This window comes from Sciurus carolinensis, chromosome 6, assembly GCF_902686445.1.
Source record: "Sciurus carolinensis chromosome 6, mSciCar1.2, whole genome shotgun sequence".
Lineage (NCBI taxonomy): Eukaryota > Metazoa > Chordata > Mammalia > Rodentia > Sciuridae > Sciurus > Sciurus carolinensis.
Window position 1 is genome coordinate 32041211 of NC_062218.1, and position 20544 is coordinate 32061754.

Below are 20544 nucleotides of genomic sequence, written 5' to 3' on the forward strand. Positions count from 1 at the left end.
CCCACAAAAAAAGACAGACCACTCAGATATATTGCAGACATCCAAGTGAAATGGTAAACTCTAAAAAGCTAAACTAATAAGACAATGGACAAATGTGGATCATACAAGAAAGAGACATGATTAGATATTGTTAAAGGATTTGGAGGAAGAAGGAAGAATTTAGAAACTTGTGTAATTAGACAATAAAGACTGATGTAGAAAATAAAGAAGGAACAAGTGTAGAGAGGGGGCAGGGAGAGAGGGATGAGCTTAGACTTATGCTTTGATGGAGGTGCTTCAGAAGGTCATTCAGGTGTGGGGTAGACACACGATATGTGGGACATGATATCCCACAGGATAAACAGATAAATTTCAAAAAGTTCCAAAGTTTGTTGAGAGAAACTGCCAAAAGTATAAAATGCATGAGATAGTTTTAAAATAAATTTTAACTTCAAACATGCTGTAATAATGTAGAAATGTTTATTTCAAATAAAAATAAAATAGTATTGTAACTAGTATTTAAGTAGAACAAAATAAAAAATAGCCACAGTTCTTACAAAATTAGATTTAAGTCTTAGCTTCAACTTTCTCATTTATATATGAGGAAAATAAAACTTAAAAAATTTAAAAAGATGTACTAGAGGACTCACAAATATTCTGAAGAAATGAAGATATTTATAGAGAATAAAAGGAAATTATAAACTCTTTCAAAACCTTTAGATTTGATGTTTCAGTGCCTCATTTCCATGATGTGACTGGATTATTATCATAATTTTTCTTCCATGAATAAGAGAAAAAATATGGAGATAAAGCATCCTGAGAATGAATAATCTGTGAAAAAGTTGAGATGAAATTAGTTACTAAAATCATGTTTTTAAAAAAATTTTTAGTTGTTGATGATCCTTTATTTTATTCATTTCTTTATATGCAGTGCTGAGAATAGAAACCAATGCTTCACACATGTGAGGCAAGTGCTCTACCACTGAGCCACAACCTCAGGCCCTAAAGTGATCTTTAAAAAAAACAAATTCATCACAACCAAGACCTTCAATGACTCCTGACTACCCATAATGAACACACTGTTTCATAACATATATTCCACCAAGGACTCACTGCCTATGTGTTTGTGCTGATCAAACACCACATACAAAGTGTATTTATGCATTGAATGAATGTGCTATTTCAGTGCTACTGCAAGTGTGATCACTGAACTGCCAGGATCAATATCCCATTAGGGGTGGAAGTCAAGAATCTGATTTCATAGGCTACCCAGATGATTCTTCTGAATGCTAGTTTTAGGAACACTGTTCTAGAGGATTAAAAACGAGAGGAATTAATTTCCTCTCCTTTAGGGACCTTACCTCCAGAAGGTATTGCAAACATCTGCAGAGGGCTGGAATTCTTAAACCTTCTCAGTGTGCTATGTGAATAAATGGGGCAAGGTTCAGATTTTTGACTCTTACAGACCAGACAGACGTAGTAGTCTAGAGCCCTTCAAAAAATGTACTCGGACACACCCAGTTTTGTGAGTTGAGCACATACATTCAAAACATATATTAATGTGTTTATATGTAAATGTGCTTAAAACAAAACTGAAGTTATAAATATGTCATTTTAGCAGAAATGGAGTCAAATCTAAATTACATTTTAAGACCTTCATCATTTTTAAGTAGATATGACAATTTTAAATTTACAAAACTGATAATACATAGTATACATCCATTTTACATATTCAAAAAAGCTAAACTTAAGGAAATAAAAAGCTAAAAAATGAGAGGTAGTGAAATCCTGTGAGTGCTATTTTGACATTCTATAAATATTATGTAATTGAAGACTAGAGAAGAAAGGGGAGCTAAATTCTAAGAGAAAAAATGTGGAAAAGGGAACCCCTATGATCTTAGGGAAAGCTAAAAGTAGAAGTAAAATTATATTCAAAATGTACTTAAAAATTGTTAGACATGCACTAGTGACAGGAAATAGAAGGTAATTAATTACTTTGGCATAAAAGGAGAATGGAAAAGGTCAGTATTTTTGCTTTTTTATTAACTCTAGTTATTCTCACTCTTTTTCTTCTTGTTGCCATGACTCTGTTAAGACTTAGTTTAGTTATTGCAATTTGCTAAAGACAAATTAAAAATTACATTACTAACAATTCTGCCTTTACACATTGTATGTCTTGGGCAAAACTCATTTGTTATGGTTACTGATAAGGAAAGGAGGTGAAGGAATCAGGTAACCCAATCCATAAACTAAGGAAAGCAGTAGTATTTGCTGATGGAATGGCTTTCAAACTTGACATGCACCTGAATCCCCAGGACAGTTTGTTAAAACAGAAAGCTGGGTGTCACCCCCAAAGATTTTGATTCAGTAGTCTGAGAGGGACCCAGGAATCTGAATTTCTAGCAAATTCCCAAGTGATGTTGCTGCTGCTGGTTTGAAGCACACACTTTGAGAACCATGGCTCTAGTGGAAACAGTAATTACAAAACCAAAGAGGAGCCAGGTGGACACTTAAAGGAAATGGTATCTCCCATGTAGGTTTAGAGGACACAGAACATTAGTTGTAAGTTTATCACCTGCTCAGATGACTAAGTATGTATTTCAAACTCCAAGGGCTGTACCTGATAAAATTACTAGTTACAGAAATTTCTTTCTAAAAATGAACTTTAAAAACAAAAGAGTCATTTACCTATTCAAGGACTATTGTTTGAAATTTTGGCATAGATATCCTACTTGAAAAAGAATAATATAAACTCAAAATTTCTGCCTGAAGTAAAATTCAAAACAAGAACTTTTTAAAAATCCTTGTGTTAAATTCAAATATAATCTAATTTATTATTTCTTAAACCAATTACCATTATTATTGTTATTTTTGGTGCAGGGGAATTGAACTCAGGGCACCACAAAAAGCCCTCTACCACTGAACTACAACCCCAGCCCACGCCAATTATTTTGTTTAATTATTTATTTAGTTCCAAACCCATTATTAAAAACCAAAATGTAGTCATATAAAAGAATTCATTTGGCAAATGTGCTATTTGTATATATTAGCCACTTATTAAAAACACATTTCTATTAAAATTGCATCTAAATTCTTAGATTTAGAACACTTGATACCTGGACCCAGCTGAGCTTTTATTTTACAGATCAAAATGCATGAATGAAAATACATTACAATCATCAGTGAAGTCGTTCTAACTTTGCTTGAAGAGATTTAAAATTCCCAGTGATGGTTTGTACTGCTACTGAAGAGCTCATAGACTGGAGCTCAACCAGGTAACCACAAACAGCATCCAGGCAGAGATTTGTAAATCTTCTCCTGTAAAGGAAATAACATCTGATCAACAATCTATACATTTAGAAACATTACCTCCTATGGGGTTTCTTCTCTCCAAAGTCTGCTAATCTTACTTACAGTCCCATAGAAAAGCAAGGATCACATTAAGTGGCAAATACTTGAAAACTGTGGACACCTAATGGGGATGTCAATTACCAAATAACCACAATTTTCCTTTTGAAGAATATTATAATGAGAAGTCAGTAAGGGATGATTCCTGCTAATATATCCTTTTGGCTTTATCAAAAGAATAATATTGAAGTTATGTTATTTGCAGAAAATGGATGAAACTTGAGAACATCATATTACATGAAATAAGGCAAACTCAGAAAGTCAAGAGTTGCTCATTTTCTTTCATATGTGGAAGGTGGAGAAGAAAAAGGAAAGAAAGTGGGAGCAGGGAATATCTCACAAAAACTGAAGGGAGGTCTGGGGAGATAGTTCAGTTGGTAAAGTGCTTGCCTTTCAAGCACAGGGCCCTCCCTGGGTTCAATCCCTAGCATCAAAAAAAAAAAAAAAAAAGAAAGGACAGTAGAAAGGACAGTAGAGGAAAGGAACCAGGGGGAAAGGGAAGAGGAAAAGGGGAAATATTGGGGAAGGATACTGACCAAATTATATTATTATATTGTGTGCATCTGTGATTATTATCTCATCATTATAATGTATGATTATAATGGACCAATAAAAAAATGGGGAAAAGTTAAAAGAAATTTTAAAAAGAATACTATTCCTGAAAATGGCCAACCATATCACAAAGACATAATTGAAATGTCTTAGTCCTGGGTCTTTAATTTAAAGCCAAGAAAGTTTATAAGTCATTCATTAAGTGATACATATTCACCTGTAGAAAGGACTTAGGATAATGGTTAAAAAACTAAAAGGTTCCTACTTTTTATAAATGCTGAAAGCATTCAAATAGTTATTGCTAGTATATACAGAACGTAATCTCTAATCCCCATATTTTCCCACATTTTCTCCAAAATTTGTTACCCGGGTATTAGAAGCATTTAAAAGCTTTTGCTAGAATATGATATTTAATCATAGTTACCTCTCACAATTTGAAACTTGGCTAGGATTTGCAACATATTTAAATAATAGTACATGGATACAATCCAAAAGGTGTAGTGGCTTCTTCATTCTGTTCCAGAATGGATCCTATAAAGAAATATATATATATAAAATTAATTATAAGGTGAACTATGCTCAATATTCTGAATATTAAAAACCAAACTGAAATATCTTTTAGGAGGATTGATGTACTGATGTACTTTTTAGAGCATGTGAATGTCCTGCTTAGGAATGTGATATTAAAAAGAAATTTATCCATAGGTTGTTATACCATTTTTACTTTGAACTTATGCAGTCTTAGAATCTTAATTCTAGTTCTGCTTTTAACAGTTGCTAGTCATGTGACTTGAGAAGGTTAGTTAATGTCTCTGCCCTTGTCTTTTTGCAACAGATAATGGAGATACGACTATTTGTTCATTTCCACCATAGGTGTACTGTGAGGTTCAAATAAGAAAGATGTAGAAGATGTCTTGAAAAGCACTGTGTGATGCTACTATAAAAAAAAAAAAAAAACATACAAACAAAAAAACCTGGTTCAACAAGGTTTTATTTGGATCTTTTATTGTTAGTATAAAAATCACAATTACTTTCATAAGGTTCCATGTGGGTGAGAATAATCACTAAGCACTGATAGTTTTGATTATGTTACACTGAATAAATACACTGTGATTTTATTCTTTCAAAATAACTGGGCTGGGGATGTAGTTCAATGATACAGTACAGTACTTGACTAGTATGTGCAAGGCCCTGGATTTGATCCCCAGTACCACCAAAAAGAAATAACTGACAATTCTTAAATGTTTGGTGCATACCCTGGCTTAGCCCATTCCACTAAGTATATATAATTATGTTTATTAATATTAAAAACATTAACATTTCTTTTTAATCATGATATGTAGCAAAGCATCTCTCAGCAGTTTTAAAAGTCTTCAGTATAGTTTCCAATAGTCAATGGTGTGAATTTCTGCTGTAACTCTATTAGACTAAGTGATATGACAGTTGAAATCAAAATGTCCCACTCTATATCTAGAAAAATTACGATAATATTAAATAATTTGTCTTAATGTTTTTACTTACTCTTGATTTGAATAGTTGATCATAAACTTCTAATAGTCTAGGTAATGACACTCCAATTTCATTCATGGTCTGAATTACAAAGCCTACGTCCCAATTCAAAGTACATACTTGCTGCTCTAAAAACTGTACAATAAAATCTGGGGAGAGAAAAAGATCAGAAATTGGGAGTTTTCAACTCTTGATACTAAAAGTTATGTCTTACTCATAGCTGAGTAGTTGTGAGGGGGAAATCTTCTGAAAACCAATGAAAAATATGTAGGGTGATGGGGATATATAGCTTGGTGTTAGAGTGAATGCTTAGTTTGTAGTACGTACAATTAAGAATCACTGGATTCAATACCTAGCACCGAAAACAAAAAAAAAAAAAAAAGAAAAAGAAAGAAAAAAGAAAATCTCTCTATAAATTTATTTTAGAATTCTAAAAACTCCAAACTTTGATAAACACACTCATGTACCACAACAGGCAAATATGGAGACAGAAAGTAGGGCTGGAGGGTGGGGAGGAATGGGAAGTGACAACTAATGAATATGAGGTTTTTCTTCTTTCCTTCCTTCAGTACTAGGGATTAAACCCAGGGGTGCTTTACCGTTGAGCCACAACCTCAGGCCTTTCTGTTTTTTGACATAGGGTCTTGCTAAGTTGCTAAGGCTGGTCTTGCACTTGCAGTCCTCCTGTCTTAGCCTCCTTAGTTGCTAGAATGACAGGATTGGTAGTATAGGGTTTCTTTTTGGGATGATGCAAATGTCCTAAAACTAGACTCTGATAAAGGCTGCACAACTCTGTGAATATGCATCTTAAACCATTAAGTTATATACTTTAAAGATACTTAAAAAAAAAAAAAACTAAGGAACTCAGAAAATTTGAAAAGATACAAGAAGAACATAGAGACTATTCATAATCCCACTAGTGGAGAGTATCTTATAGTTTAAAAAAAAATCTATATTTTAAAAAATCTTTATCTCCAATTTAATAGCTTTTCAGAAAGGGCTACTGCATTCTGATTTTAAAATATTAAGAAAATTTAGTGCCCTATTCCTTAGGTTTGTATTATTTTGATGGTTCTAATTCTGATGTTCTAATCTACTTTTTATTACCTGACTTCTCATAAATAAGATCTTGAGCCGGGCATGGTGGTGTTTGCCTGTAATCCCAGTGACTCTGGAGGATGAGACAGGAGGATCATGAGTTCAAAGCCAGTGTCAGCAAAAGTGAGGTGGTGCTAAGCAACTCAGTGAGACCCTGTCTCTATATAAAATACAAAATAGGACTGGGGATGTGGCTCAGTGGTTGAGAGCCCCTGAGTTCAATCCCCGATACCTCTGCCCACCTCAAAAAAAAAAAAAAAAAAAAAAAAAGGATCTTGACAGTTACAGTTGTCAAATTTAATTCTAATACCTAAAGTTAGAAATTAAAATGTAAGTATCCATGGGTAAGAGCAATCACTGAAAGAACTACCACTGAACCTGTGTGTACTATAGAATTTACCATTCAGAGACTTAGGGAAATAATAAGAATTCTAAAAACTTCTAACTTTGATCCAGTTCGAAGTCCCTTGATGTTTGCTTGCTACTGAGAAACTGACTGAAAAAGGAAGGTCTCTTCCACTCTAAAATTCATAGGGTTCAAAAATTAATACCCTAGGGCAAAGCATAAATACCATCAAAGGAACTGTGTACAACATGGTCTTTAAAAAAACTATTAGGGCTGGGGGTATAGCTCAGTTGATAAGTGCCTGCCTCGCAAGCACAAGGCCCTGGGTTCAATCCCCAGCACCACCAAAAAAGAAAAAAAAAGTATTAGTTTCACATATTTATAAACATTTATTTTAAAAAATGTACATGATAAAAAATATCAGCATACAAAACTCAACAGGCTTTCCTAGACACCAAAAGTCAATCTGCAGAGGAAAAAAATCAGGAAAACAATCCTAATCACAATAGTTTCAAAAAACTAAACAAAACTCAGGAACAAATCTAACCAAGAAGGTGAAAGACATTTACAACGAATACTACAGAATACTGAAGAAAGAAATTGGAGAAGACATCAGAAGACGGAAAGACATCCCACGTCCTTGAACAGGCAGAATTAATATTGTTTAAAATGGTCATACTACAAAAAATGTTATCCAGATTCCATGCAATTCCCATCAAAACACCAAGGACATATTCATAAAACTAGAAAAAAAAAAAAAAAAAAAAAAAAGGCCCTGAAGTTCATTTGGAAGAATAAAAGACCCATAATAGCCAAAATAATTTCAAGGGGGAAAAAAAAAACAAAACCAGAACTGGAGGCATCACAATACCTGACTTCAAGTTATATGAAAGAGCCATAGGAACAAAAATTGCAAGGTACTTGCATAAAAACAAACACAGACCAATGGAACAGAATAGAAGACACAGAGACACACCCACACAGATACAGTTACCTAATCCTTGACAAAAGCAAAACATTTGTTGGAGAAAAAACAGTTATCCAGATGTAGAATAAAATTAGACTCTTCTCTTTCACCCTACACAAGTCAACTCAAAATGGATCAAGGACCCTGGAATTAGACCAGAAACTTTCCGACTTATAGAAGAAACATAAGGTCAACATTCTAATATGTAGGCTCAGGCAACAACTTCCTCAACAGGACTCCTCAAGCTAAGGAATTAATATCAAGAACAAAGGGGATCAGGGCTGGGGTTGTGGCTCATGGCACAGTGCTTGCCTAACACGTGTGAGGCACTGGGTTCGAGTCTCAGCACCACATAAATAAATAGAGGCACTGAGTCCATCTACAACTAAAAATATTAAAAAAAAAAAAAAGAATAAAGGGGATCAAATTAAAAAGCTTCTGAACAGCAAACAACATGAAGAGAGAACCTACAGATGGAAAGTAAATCTTTGCTAGCTACTCTTTGAAACAGAATTAATATCCAGAATATACAAAGAACTCAAAAAACTTAACACCAAAAATCCCTAAATCACCCAAACAATAAATGGGCAAATGAACTAGACAGACACTTAAAAAAAAAAAAAATATATATATATATATATATATCTATCTATCGATGGCCAACAAATATATGAAAAAATGTCCAACATCTATAGCAACTAGGGAGATGCAAATCAAAACTACACTGAGATTTTATTTCATTAAGAATGGCGGTAATCAAGAATATAATATGTGCTAGAGAGGATGGAGGGAGGAACACTTTACCCTGTTGGCTGGACTATAAATTGGTACACTACTATGGAAATCACTATGAAGTTTCCTAAAAGACTAGGAATGGAACCACCATATTACCCAGTTATACCACTCCTTGGTATTTAGCCAAAAAAAATTAAAAGTCATCATACTAAAGTGATACATGCATGCCCATGTTTATAACAAACAGCACGATTCAAAATAGCCAAATTATAGAACCAGCTGAGTTGTGTCAAAAGTGAATGGATAAAGAAAATGTGGCATGTATACACAATGGAGTTTTAGTCAATCATAATGAAGAATGAAATTCTGTCATTTACAGAAAAATGGATACTATCAAGTGATAGTATTCTTTAATCAAAATAAACCACTCAGAAAGCCAAAGGTTGTTAGGTTTTTCTCTCATATGTGGTAGCCAGAAAGTGATGGTAGGGGGAACTATGGGGGATCTCATGAAAATTGAAGGGAGACCAGTAAAGGAAGATCAGGTGGGAGGCAGGAAGGGAGGAAAAGGGGAAATATTAGGGAACAATACTAACCAAAATATATTGTTATCTCATGTGCACAAAGGAATATATAACAATGAATCCTATTAATATGTATAATTCTAATGTACCAATATTAAATATGAAAAAATACATATATATGTCTGCTCTTTCATTTGTTTTTTGCAGTACACTGGGGATTGAATCTAAGGATTTTCTACCACAGAGCTACATTCCAAGCCCTTTTTTTTTTAAATTTAAAAATAATTTTAAAAATTTCTTAGTGCATTATAGTTATACATAATATTGAGACCTGCCTCACACTCTGAGTAGTTGGGATTATATCCATGCATCATTGCACCTAGCTTATATCTGCTTATTTATTTTTTAAGATGCTAGGGATTGAACCCAGGGCCTTATACATGCTAGGCAAGTGCTCTACCACTGAGCTATATCCCTAGCCCTTGCTTTTTTATTTTCTTTATTTCTATATCAGTGAAATGGCACAGTATAGTCTTAATACTATACCTACAAGAAATAAGGGTATTACTTCTGACTATGTTCAAGGAGTAGATGCTAACCATCTGAGGTGGTCTATAAACACATTTGAAAAGAAAAAGAAAAATTAAGGGGGGATGGGAAAAGGAAAGACTGGAATGAATCTGAAATAACTTTCCTATGTACATATATGAATATATCACATTGAATCTCACCATTGTGTACATTCACAAGAAATTAATTAAAAATAAAAAAAAAAACCACTATGGTAAATGGCAGAAAAACCAATAGAGGGAAAGGAGCCAGGGGGTGGATAGAGGAAAGAGGGAATAAGAGCTACTGGGGTCTGAATTAGAACAAGATATATTCCACGTTTTTATAATTATGTCAAAATGGATTCTACTGTCATGTATAACTAAAAAGAACCAATTGTTAAGAAAATTTAGAGCTGGAGGTATAGCTCAGTGATAGAGTACTTGCCTAGTATGACCCTGGGCTCCATCTCCAGCACTATATGTAAATAAATGTATGAATAAAGGTAAAGAAATAATGCTATATTATGAGCATTTTCATGTTTCTAAATAGTTTTCAATAACATAAAGGTGCTTAGTATTCTACTTCATGGATGTAGTTTTAGTGCTTCTATTGTTTTAAAACTGAGGAAAACCTACAGGTTGGCAAGTATCTCACAACAGCTGCCTACAATAACAATTGTAGTCAGCATATTTGGTTAGGAAAGGGGTTCAAATAATTAAAATTGTAACATAACCATTTGCTACTTTAAAGAAAAATATGTTCTGTATAACAGAAAGTTGTTAAATCAATCACAGAACATCAGCAATCTTCCATCCCTCTTCACAACCTTGTACTGAGTTACCAACAATATAATCTGCATAATCCCAAAATAGATATATCAACTTGGAAAGTTGGTGTTTCATATTCAACTATTCATGAACAAATTCTGATATCTTCTGAGGTCCTTTTTTTTGGGAGGCAGAATTAAACTGCTGAGCTCAATAGCAATAAAGATACTCTCTATTTTACTCTAAAGATGATTACTTCTCAATGAAGAAAAAAGTCATCAAGTGAAGAAAATCATCAGAAAATAGAACATGACAGCACCTAAGGTTACTGCTTACCTAAAGGGAAGAAGCGAGGTGTGCCAGCATAAATTTTGCCAAGGAGCACGATCTTCAGACTAAGAGCATGCATTCTATCTGTGGAGCTCAATGTTACACTATCATTCAATTCTGTAAGAAAGAGACATGTCAGTAGAAACCCAAATTATTTTTAGTGTAAAATGTTTATATTGGCTATTTAATTGTTTCAGGGTTCAAAATACTTTAGAATTGATATTCACATTAATATAATTAGCAGATTTTGTGTTTCTGTTACTAATGATAAATGCTCTCATCTTACAAGATTATGAGATCTGAGCAAAGTGTCTCAACATTCCTTTTTTGGCGTGTGTTTATGTGGTGCTGGGGATTAAACCCAGGGCCTTGTGCATGCGAGGCACACACTCTACCAACTGATCTATATCCCCAGCCCAATATCCCGTATTGCGTAGCATAAATCCTAGAAATGACACTGTTTCCACTAAGGGGATCCCCAAATATTTAGTGGGATCACTGTATGATCACCCTCCACTATATGCAGATGCCCCCACTTTCTCTCTTCTTAGGTATACCTCTTTCCTTAGTCCTAGGAATACTAGCTACTAGAAGTTTGCATTCCTCTACTATATCACTAAATAATGTATGTTAGTTTACTATAATTGAACACTTACCTTTCTCTATGATATCTTGCCAAAGGGTCTGCACCAATATGGGGTCTGAATAACCCGCACAATGAATTATTCCAAGTTTACACTCTGCAAGTTTAAATGGGTCAGCAAATTCCCCATAAAGCTGTGGGAGAAAAATCCCAAAATTAAACAATCAACCAGAGATTAATATTGGAGCATTTCTTCAAAATTAAAAATAATCAAGGATTTTATCAAATGTATCTAAACCATGATACAGGGTAAATATCCATTATCCAAAATGCTTAGGAATAAAAGTGTTTCAGATTTTTGGAATATGTAAATATATGCCATGATATATTTTAGGGATGGAAACCAGGTCTAAACATGAAATTCATTAATGTTTCTTACATGCTTTATGTACAAAATAAAGATTTTGCCTGATCAAAATCTTTTATAATATTTCTAATAATTTTGTGTGTTTTGACTATGACACATCACAAGGTCAGGCATGGAATTTTCTACTTATGGTGTCAGGTTTGTGCTCAAAGCTTCAGATTTTGGAGCACTGTGGATTAGAAATGCTCAACCTGTATGTATAAAGATGTCTGTAACTCCTGATTAAAAATGATGAATGCAAGATAAATACATTCAAGTAGACTTTAATATGTATCCCTTTCTTTCTTGGCCAGGACAGAGATGCTGTAATGACACTTCTTTTAGAATTAGTGTTATTTAAACCAGATGTTCAGAATTAAGGGAATACTGATAAATCTTGGGAATGTTTCAGGGTACTTGGAACCATGTCTAAGAATAACTGAGGAAGGAACTTTTAAGAAAGTACGATTGAGGGAAGCATGGAGAGTTAAGCAAATGTAAGTTACTTCTTCCAAGACAAGAAACAAGGTCATAAATTAGCTGATTTTAACACAGCCCCCAGGTGAAGCTAATGTGTTCTTCTCAGCTACAAGTCTGGCGGGGAAGCTCAGCCTTTTCTAGGAGTCAGATGCCATAGCTGGCATCTACCCATCCATTGACAAGTATCAAGGATGGCTTTTCTTATTTTGAAGAGATAGAATCATATTTCTCAGGAAACGAAAGGCAAAATATGAAACAAATAAGGAATTCCTAAAAATAAGATGACTATTACAGGAATTTTACTCGCTTTTTTATTACCTTAGTTATGTCCATTAACTCAGAATCCAACTGAGAAACTGCATCCTGTACAGAAGAATGATGAGAATACTGTCTTTGTAGTGTTTCTTGTATTTGAAGTTGAATCCTAGCAACCTATTTTGGACAGAAAATAATGTTTTAATCTCTTTATGATAAGTCAACAGGTACGTGAAAGAGTGACTCCCAATAACATTTGCTAAAATAAAAATAATATTATAAAGACCTCTATTATAATAGAGTAACATCATTGTTAAGACACTTCATTTCAACATAACAGGTGTCACAGGATGTGTACTACAGCAGAAAGCCTTTGCTGCCCACCAATACTAGCACCTCCCATGAATGGAGCCAGACACATAACTAAACCAGCCTTTCCAGTCAACTATGCAAGGGGTATGGCCACAAGAGTGAGTTCTCTTCATAGAATGAGAGCAGAAATGAAGTATGTCACTTCAGGGCCATGTTTTTTTCCAAATATAAATGTGCTTCTTACACATTCTTTCTTTCTCTTCCTCTGTCAGGTAAAGCCAAGGCCCTAGGAATGGCAGTGTCAGAAAATAGAACTTGGGTCCCTAAATCAACCATGTGGAGGAAAGTCACCTGCCAATCAGAAACAACCACTCAATTTTTGTGAATAGGAAATAAGCTTTTGCACTTAGACAACTGTTAAGTTTTTTAGTCTTTTAGTTAAGGCAATGTAGTTTACTCAGTATGTTTACTTATTTGTTTACAGAATCAATGGTGAATATAATGTAACAAACTTCCTGTTTCAACCACTTGGGAAAAAAACTACAGAAATGTCAGTTAAAATTTATAAGTTTAATTACAGCAATGCATGTATATTACAAGTTCTGGTACACTTAAAATCGCTTTGATTTATACCCAAACGAGAAAATAAATACATAAAAGCAGAAGAGACTAGAATTATTAATAATCACTTCCACAGACCTACTATTTACCAGGGGAAGAAGGGAAAGTGGAGTAACTGTGGCTACTACTCTTATGAGGGTACAGCGTAAGTATCTTTAGTACTTACTTCCATTTTTTCTTCTAATTCATGAAGGAATTCACCATCAGCAGCTATTGATGAAATCGCAGTGGAACTTTTGGCACTAAGAATGGCTCGGGCAATGTACTCTAGCCGTTGCTGAAGTGAAATTTCAGTGCTAGGAGGCAAAACCCTTTATTTTTAGTTGTATGATTTCCAGATTTCTGAAGGACTGAAGATACAAATATGCCAAGTAGGAGGTACTATTTTAAACCAAATGAACATAAGAGGCCATTTGAAACATGAAAAAATTAATATACATTTTTCCTAATAAATCTATTTTAGATTTTTAATGAGAGATTCACAATTTTAGACAACAAATTCTATGACTATATCTAAAAAGTAACTTCCTATTTTAAAACTTCAGTATATTAAAGCTTAGATTCTAGCTGCGTGCAGTGGTGTGAGCCTATAGATTCAGCTATTTTACAGTTTGAGGCAAAAGGATTGCTTGAGCCCCAGAGTTTGTAAACAGCTTGAGCAACACAGGGAGACCTCACCTCAAAAAAACCCAAATTGAACAAAGAAAATGAAGATAACACCACCAAAAAACTTAAGATTCTTCTAAAATTAAGGAAAATCATTTTTTTTTAATTCTTCCTCATATTCTTCATGACTCTATTAAGGCAGAAACCTATATTACATTTAATTTTCCATATAGCACCCAGAATGACCACTTAAAATAAATTCAGACTATGACATGTATTCTCTTAAGACCCTTTAATCACCTTCCCCTAACTTTCCCCAACTTCATCTCCTTCTAGTCACTTCTTTGTTCACTATCTCCAATATCAGCTTTCTTTTTTGTGCCCCAAACACAACAAACTTGTATTCTGCAGTACTTCTGTACAGACTCGTCACTGTGCTTTGACTAGTTCTGTTTCTATGCAGTTGCCTACTTTGTTGCCCTTGTAGTCTCAATTTGAATTTGAATGAGGTCTTTTTTTTTTTTTTTAATTCTTAGCCAGGCACTTGCTACTGTGTTATCCATTTTTATTATATTTATAGAACCTGAATTTATTTATTTATTTATGGTATTTGCCTACTAGAATGTGAGAAAAGGGTTATTGCCTGTCTTGTTCAGGACTGCTTTGTGTATGCCTTGAACACTGGCACTCAAAACACATTTGTTTGCTGACCTATTGAAAGGTATCAGAAAGTCTCACAGTGGCCAGCTTTAGTCCTTTATATTCCTCTAATTTGACATCATAAATTAATGTGTCATTAAAAGCAAACCAATTCTTTACCTGTAGGGAACCTCTCATTTCAATCTGCATTAAATTTATCTTTGGAGACCAATTTATTCCAATTAGTATCAGGAAAAAATTGGCTTTCTTTACTCTCAAGAAGGCTTTACTTAAACTGTCCTTCTGTATAGTTATGATTCTTTTTCTTCAAACAAAAAGATACCAAATTTAAAAAGAACTGTCTCTCTCTCTCTTGTTTTTCAAAGCAGAACTGTGTATGTATGGCAATTAATTAGCACTGACCAGCCCTTAAGGCTAAATATAAAGTGCTCTGTACATTTAGGGGCCCAATTACTAAATGATCTTTATTCCCCCACCTCCAACTCTAACCTCCTTCCAACTGAACATTTAAAAAGCAAGTAACATTTTCTACGGCTGCCAATTAATTTGGTGCAGCCCATATATACAAGAAGAACGTAGTGAGGAAGAGAGCAACAAGTAATGCAATAGTTGGAAAAATATTCTTATTGTGGAAAATGACTAAGTGAGAACTAAGGTGAATGGACAGGGCATCTCAAATGAGGAGGAAATTAGGTTGTGTGTGTGTATAATTAATGTTCTTAAAAGGGAGTTTTCAAATCCAAGAATATGATTTTTGTAACAAGAGACAAGATCTTAAGTTTTCATTTTATTTTGTTTCTGTGGTACTGAGGATGGAACCTCACACTTCACACATGCTAGGCAAGCATCCTACCAATGAGCAACATCTCCTAGCTCTTCATTAAAATTTTATTTTGAGAAAGGGTCTCACTAGCTGGGTGCAGTGGTGCATGTCTTTAATCCCAGCAGCTTAGGAGGCTAAGGCAGGAGGATCTCAAGTTCAAAGCCAGCCTCAGCAAAAGTGAGGTACCCAGCAACTCAGTGAGACCCTGTCTCTAAATAAAACATAAAATAGGGCTGGGGATGTGGCTCAGTAGTTGAGTGTCCCTGAGTTCAAACCCAGGTACCCTCACCACCAAAAAAAAAAAAAAAAATTAAAAAGAAGTAAAGGTCTCACTACATTCAAGCTGTCCAGGCTTTAAATCTGCAATCCTTCTGCTTCAGCTGCCCAAGTAGCTAGGATTATGGTGTGTGCCAACATACATGGCTAAAGATGTTAGTTTTAAAGCAATATAGCACAATAAAAATGGCATAGAGAGATCCATATGGTAATGGTATCTAGGACTACATAAGAATGGTAAGAGTAATCTATTAGAAATGAAATACTAAAAGTCTGGATTAGGGCACAGACCATATGTTACTCTATTAAAAGTATAGCATGTAACAGGTAGTCAAACATGAGATTACATAACTTTAAGATATGTAGCTACAATTAAAGTTTAATAATGCTAATTCTTAATTATAAAAATTATAAATTAACCAAGGCCTTTACTGGAAATTGTCTTTTAGGAATTTAAAGTCATTTCATCTTTTGCATGTGAAGGGAACATCAAAAAATTCACATAACTATTATGACTAAGGAAGGAGAGAAAACCAAGAAAGCTTTGGATCCACATGTACAAAATAATATGTATTTGTGAATCAACACATGCACAATCACACTTCCTATTAACCATAACTGGATTTTTTCTTTTGGTGCTAGAAATCGAACACAGGTTTTTGTACATATTAAACTTGTGTTCTACCAGTAAGTTACACCCTTGGGTCCACACCTGCGCCCTGATTCTTATAAGATAAGATTTCACCATGATGCTCCGGTTGGCCTTGAACTCCTGGACTTAAGTGATCCTCCTGCCTCCTCTCCCTGAGTTGCTGGGATTATAGATTTGTGCCAAACATCTAGATCCATAAATGAGCTCTTTAAGCAACAATTCTCATCAATGTGATTTGATAGCAGCTCTGTCTTGATACCTTCTTTTGCTAAATCAACCAATCCCCAGTTTTTAGAAATAGCACTTATATTATTACATATGAAAATAGGTTAAATTAAAGATCGCCCAATATTATATCAAGTTGTCTTTTGACATGCTAATATAATTTAAATCTCCATGATTATCTTAATGAAATTCTTAATCCTTAATATATAAGCCCTAAGACATTTTCAATAATTTAAACCAACAAAAGAACAGAGGAAAGTTCCTCAGAATTAGCAAAGCATTTAAAATTATAAAGGCTATGAGGAATAGTTTTTGATCTTTAGTTAAGAATAGTAATTAACTATTGTTATTAGGAAAGAGTCTAAAGACATACTCTAAGGGAAAAAATTTAATATAGTTTTAATAAAGAGGGTCTAATGAGGATTATTTTATTACCTACCATACATTATTGAAAAAAAGAAAAAAAGAGAATTATAAACTATAGGTAAATCCAAGTAAAAGCAGAAAAATTCAACTTAAGTATAACCTGAATAGATTTCACTTCATCTGTGAAATCTGGATATAACTACATATAACTCAGTATTCAAACATTATTCACAGTGAAAATATTATGCCATACCTATGCATGTCAGCTAATTTGGACAGGACACGAGCGGCATTACTAAAACTTCTGTTCTTCTCATAATACCTCCAGAGTAAATCCATGTAACGAACTTTGTTTTGATCCACTTTGGCCATTCGAACTAGATGTGGCTCCAGAAATGGAGAAGCAACCTAGAAATGATATGGTGACTCAGAAAAATGTTCTGAACACCTGTTGTTTTAAGTCAAAAATGCAGTATTTCTAAAACAACTACAATTTTGCTTTGTTGCATGAAATAAGCAAAATTAGAATCCAACATTAATAGATAAAAGAACAGGCAAGTTTTATCATTAGAAATGATTCTTGTTTTACCAGCTCATGAGTTTCTTTAACAATTCAATTAGGTTGATAAAAATAAAATTACAGGGTCTGGGATTATGGCTTAGTGGTAGAGTACTCGGCCCACATGTGTGAGGCACTGGGTTTGATACTCAGCACCACATAAAAATAAATAAATGTACTGTGTCTGTTTACAACTAAAAAAATTAAAATAAATAAATAATAAAATTACAAATCTTTTAATAAGCTTTGAAACCACGGTTAGTAATTATAGGCTCTGAACTCAAAGATGCCCTTGAAATTAATGTCATGGGCTGGGGATATAGCTCAGTTGGTAGAGTGCTTGCCTCGCAAGCACAAAGCCCTGGGTTCAAATCCCCAGCACCACAAAAAAAAAAAAAAAAAAAAAAAAAAAAAAAAAAAAAGAAATTAATGTCAGGTAGTCATTTTATAGACAAAGTAATATTGAGAGTGTAGTAAAAGGACATGTCTAAAGTCACACAATGCCTTAACTGCAGAGATAAGATGAAGCTCATAATTCATAATCTAATGACTTCTACTCCACAATATACATCATCCTTAAACAACTTCTAAACAAGAAGAAAGTTAAAGCAACAGTCTACTTGGCCTCTTAGGAAAAGATATTACATACTTAGGTTTATATAACAACTGATGGTAGGTATAGGATGATAAACGGAATTTCCTACAACTACATATCTGCTTAAATTATTGAGTTATATTACTTAAAAATATAAATTAACAATACTGCAATAATAAACATTTTTTACCTGTAGTAGCTTATCTGCAAGGTCAGCTTGTATTAACCAATTATAAAGAGCAATACTAAAGAGCTCATCCTTGGATCGCTGAGCCAATTTGAGCATTTGTTCAAACTAAAATAAATAAAACAGCAAAAATTAGCATAGTTAAAGGCTTTGTTGTTGGGCATCACAACACTTTAGCTCTAAACCCTGAGTAAGAAATCAAGAATCCTTGAACAGTAACTTCTAAAAGCTATTCCCTTTCCCCAAGTGATTATGCCACCACTACCTTGCAGAACTTCTAAAACACAGTGTACTCTCATAATGAAAATACGCTATGTCCCTTACGTGGTGTCCTGCTTCTTCATTGCTCAGCATATTGGGATCAGATGACAGCACTGGAGGACCAGGTTTTTTGGGTACACTAGGAGACTGAGGAGCAGCCTTACTTTGATTTACGAGTTCTTGAAGGGTGTCTGTAATACACTTGTAGCTGTTTAATCTGAAATAGAATGGAAAAGGGAACATGTTATTTAACTAGAAAGCAATTGATTTACTTTATAAAATTTAAATATATAAAAGAAAATAGTATACACAGGAATTTGAAGTCTACTTTGAATAAGACAATATGTATTTAGTATTAAAAATAAATCAAGGGGCTGCAATTGTGGCTCAGCAATAAGAGTGCTTGCCTAGCATGTGTGAGGCACTGGGTTTGATCCTCAGCATCACATAAAAATAAATAAAGGTATTGTGTCCTTCTACAACTAAAGGAAAAAAATAAAAAAAATCAAGCCAGGTGTGGTGGCACATGCCTGTAATCCCAGCACTTGGGAGACTGAAGTTGGACGATCACTTAAACCCACGAGTTTGAGACCAGTGTGGGCAATATAACAAGACCCTGTCTCAAAAACAGACAACAAAATAAAAATAATACAAATCATATACTTTTTCTGTAAGTATGAGAAATGCTTGGTTAAACGCAGAAGGGTAAAGTCATAAAAATAAATGTATTAACCAAAAAATGTGTTTTAAACAGGTTATATATTTTCTTTGTAAACACATACTTTTTTTTTTTTTTTTTTGCGGTGCTGGGGATCGAACCCAGGGTCATGTGTATGCAAGGCAAGCACTCTACCGACTGAGCTATCTCCCTAGCCCTAACGCATACTTCTTAACTGTCTCAAAAAATTTATGAACACTTAAAACTTCGCTTTCAAAATAAAATATTTATATTTATCCTGAATGAAAATCCCATTTTTGTTTTCAAATGTTTTCCCCTTTAGGGCTGGGGAGATGGCTCAGTTGGTAAAGTGTTCGCTCTCGCAAGCACAAGGCCCTAGGTTCGATCCCCAGCACCACAAAAAAAAAAAAAAAAAAAAATGTTTTCCCCTTTAAAAAAATCAATAAAGGGCTGGGGATATAGCTCAATTGGTAGACTGCTTGCCTTGCAAGCACAAGGCCCTGGGTTCAATCCCAGCACCGCAAAAAAAAAAAAAAAAAAATCAAGAAAGTCTCAAAAACCCCAAAAAACTCCTTCCAAAACACCCAAACAAAAACAAAAAGAAAGAAAAACCCACAGATATAGGTCCAAAAACATAACTTCTGAAGAATATTCTTCAAACTAAAATTTTATCTCTGGGCTAAAAATTTTAATGCTGATGCAAGTCTTTCTAAAACCATCAAGTGAAGGCAAAATTAAATTTTATAAGGGTTGTACCTGGAATTTTATTTCCCTAATACTATCAATCAAAACTTTACACAAAGAAAAACCTGTATCTGAAAGCTGATAATTGGCTAAGGTAATAGCATTCACCTTTCTTGGAAAGCCTGAAGTCCAACCATGTCTTCTTCTGGCTCTCCATGTTTATAGAAATGAAGTCCAAGACCCTGAGGATCTTTCTTCTCTGCAGCAGTAAGAGAAAGTTCCACCACACCCTCATAAAAACGCACTAATGGGAAAGAAAGGATGAAGACTTAGGCCTATTAAGCTGAATGTAATTTTCCTTAGTTGCATATAAAACTAATCATAAAAGCTATACCCCTATGATATATTAGTCTCCCTGGTGATAATATAGAATGTTTCTGGTAAGCCTGTCAAAGGAAAAGGTCCTAACATGCTTTTCAGGCAGATAGTCAAAAAGTCTTTTTTCATATTTAAAATAACAGAAATTAGAATTTCAGTTCTTTGTTGG

At 34.1% G+C, this 20544-nt stretch overlaps 1 protein-coding gene across 3 annotated transcripts in view; it reads right to left on the reverse strand.

Moving 5' to 3' along the window:
• Positions 1-477: 477 nt before the first annotated feature.
• Positions 478-20544, reverse strand: part of Nup155 (nucleoporin 155) — a 60569-nt gene continuing 40502 nt past the window's right edge. The window contains exons 25-36 of one of the 3 annotated variants that reach the window (XR_007109131.1): positions 20166-20301; positions 18698-18851; positions 18377-18481; positions 17286-17440; positions 13591-13720; positions 12555-12668; positions 11424-11544; positions 10774-10884; positions 5461-5597; positions 4364-4470; positions 3096-3297; positions 478-810 (exon numbers count right to left, since the gene is read on the reverse strand). Coding sequence is in view for 2 of the 3 variants with exons in the window: in XM_047555870.1 (XP_047411826.1) it covers positions 3159-3297; positions 4364-4470; positions 5461-5597; positions 10774-10884; positions 11424-11544; positions 12555-12668; positions 13591-13720; positions 17286-17440; positions 18377-18481; positions 18698-18851; positions 20166-20301 (1409 nt within the window). In the remaining variant the exon portion in view is untranslated. Of the gene's footprint in view, positions 811-2860; positions 3298-4363; positions 4471-5460; positions 5598-10773; positions 10885-11423; positions 11545-12554; positions 12669-13590; positions 13721-17285; positions 17441-18376; positions 18482-18697; positions 18852-20165; positions 20302-20544 lie in introns of those variants that run through there. The other 2 variants (XM_047555870.1, XM_047555869.1) reach the window with 2 other exon arrangements.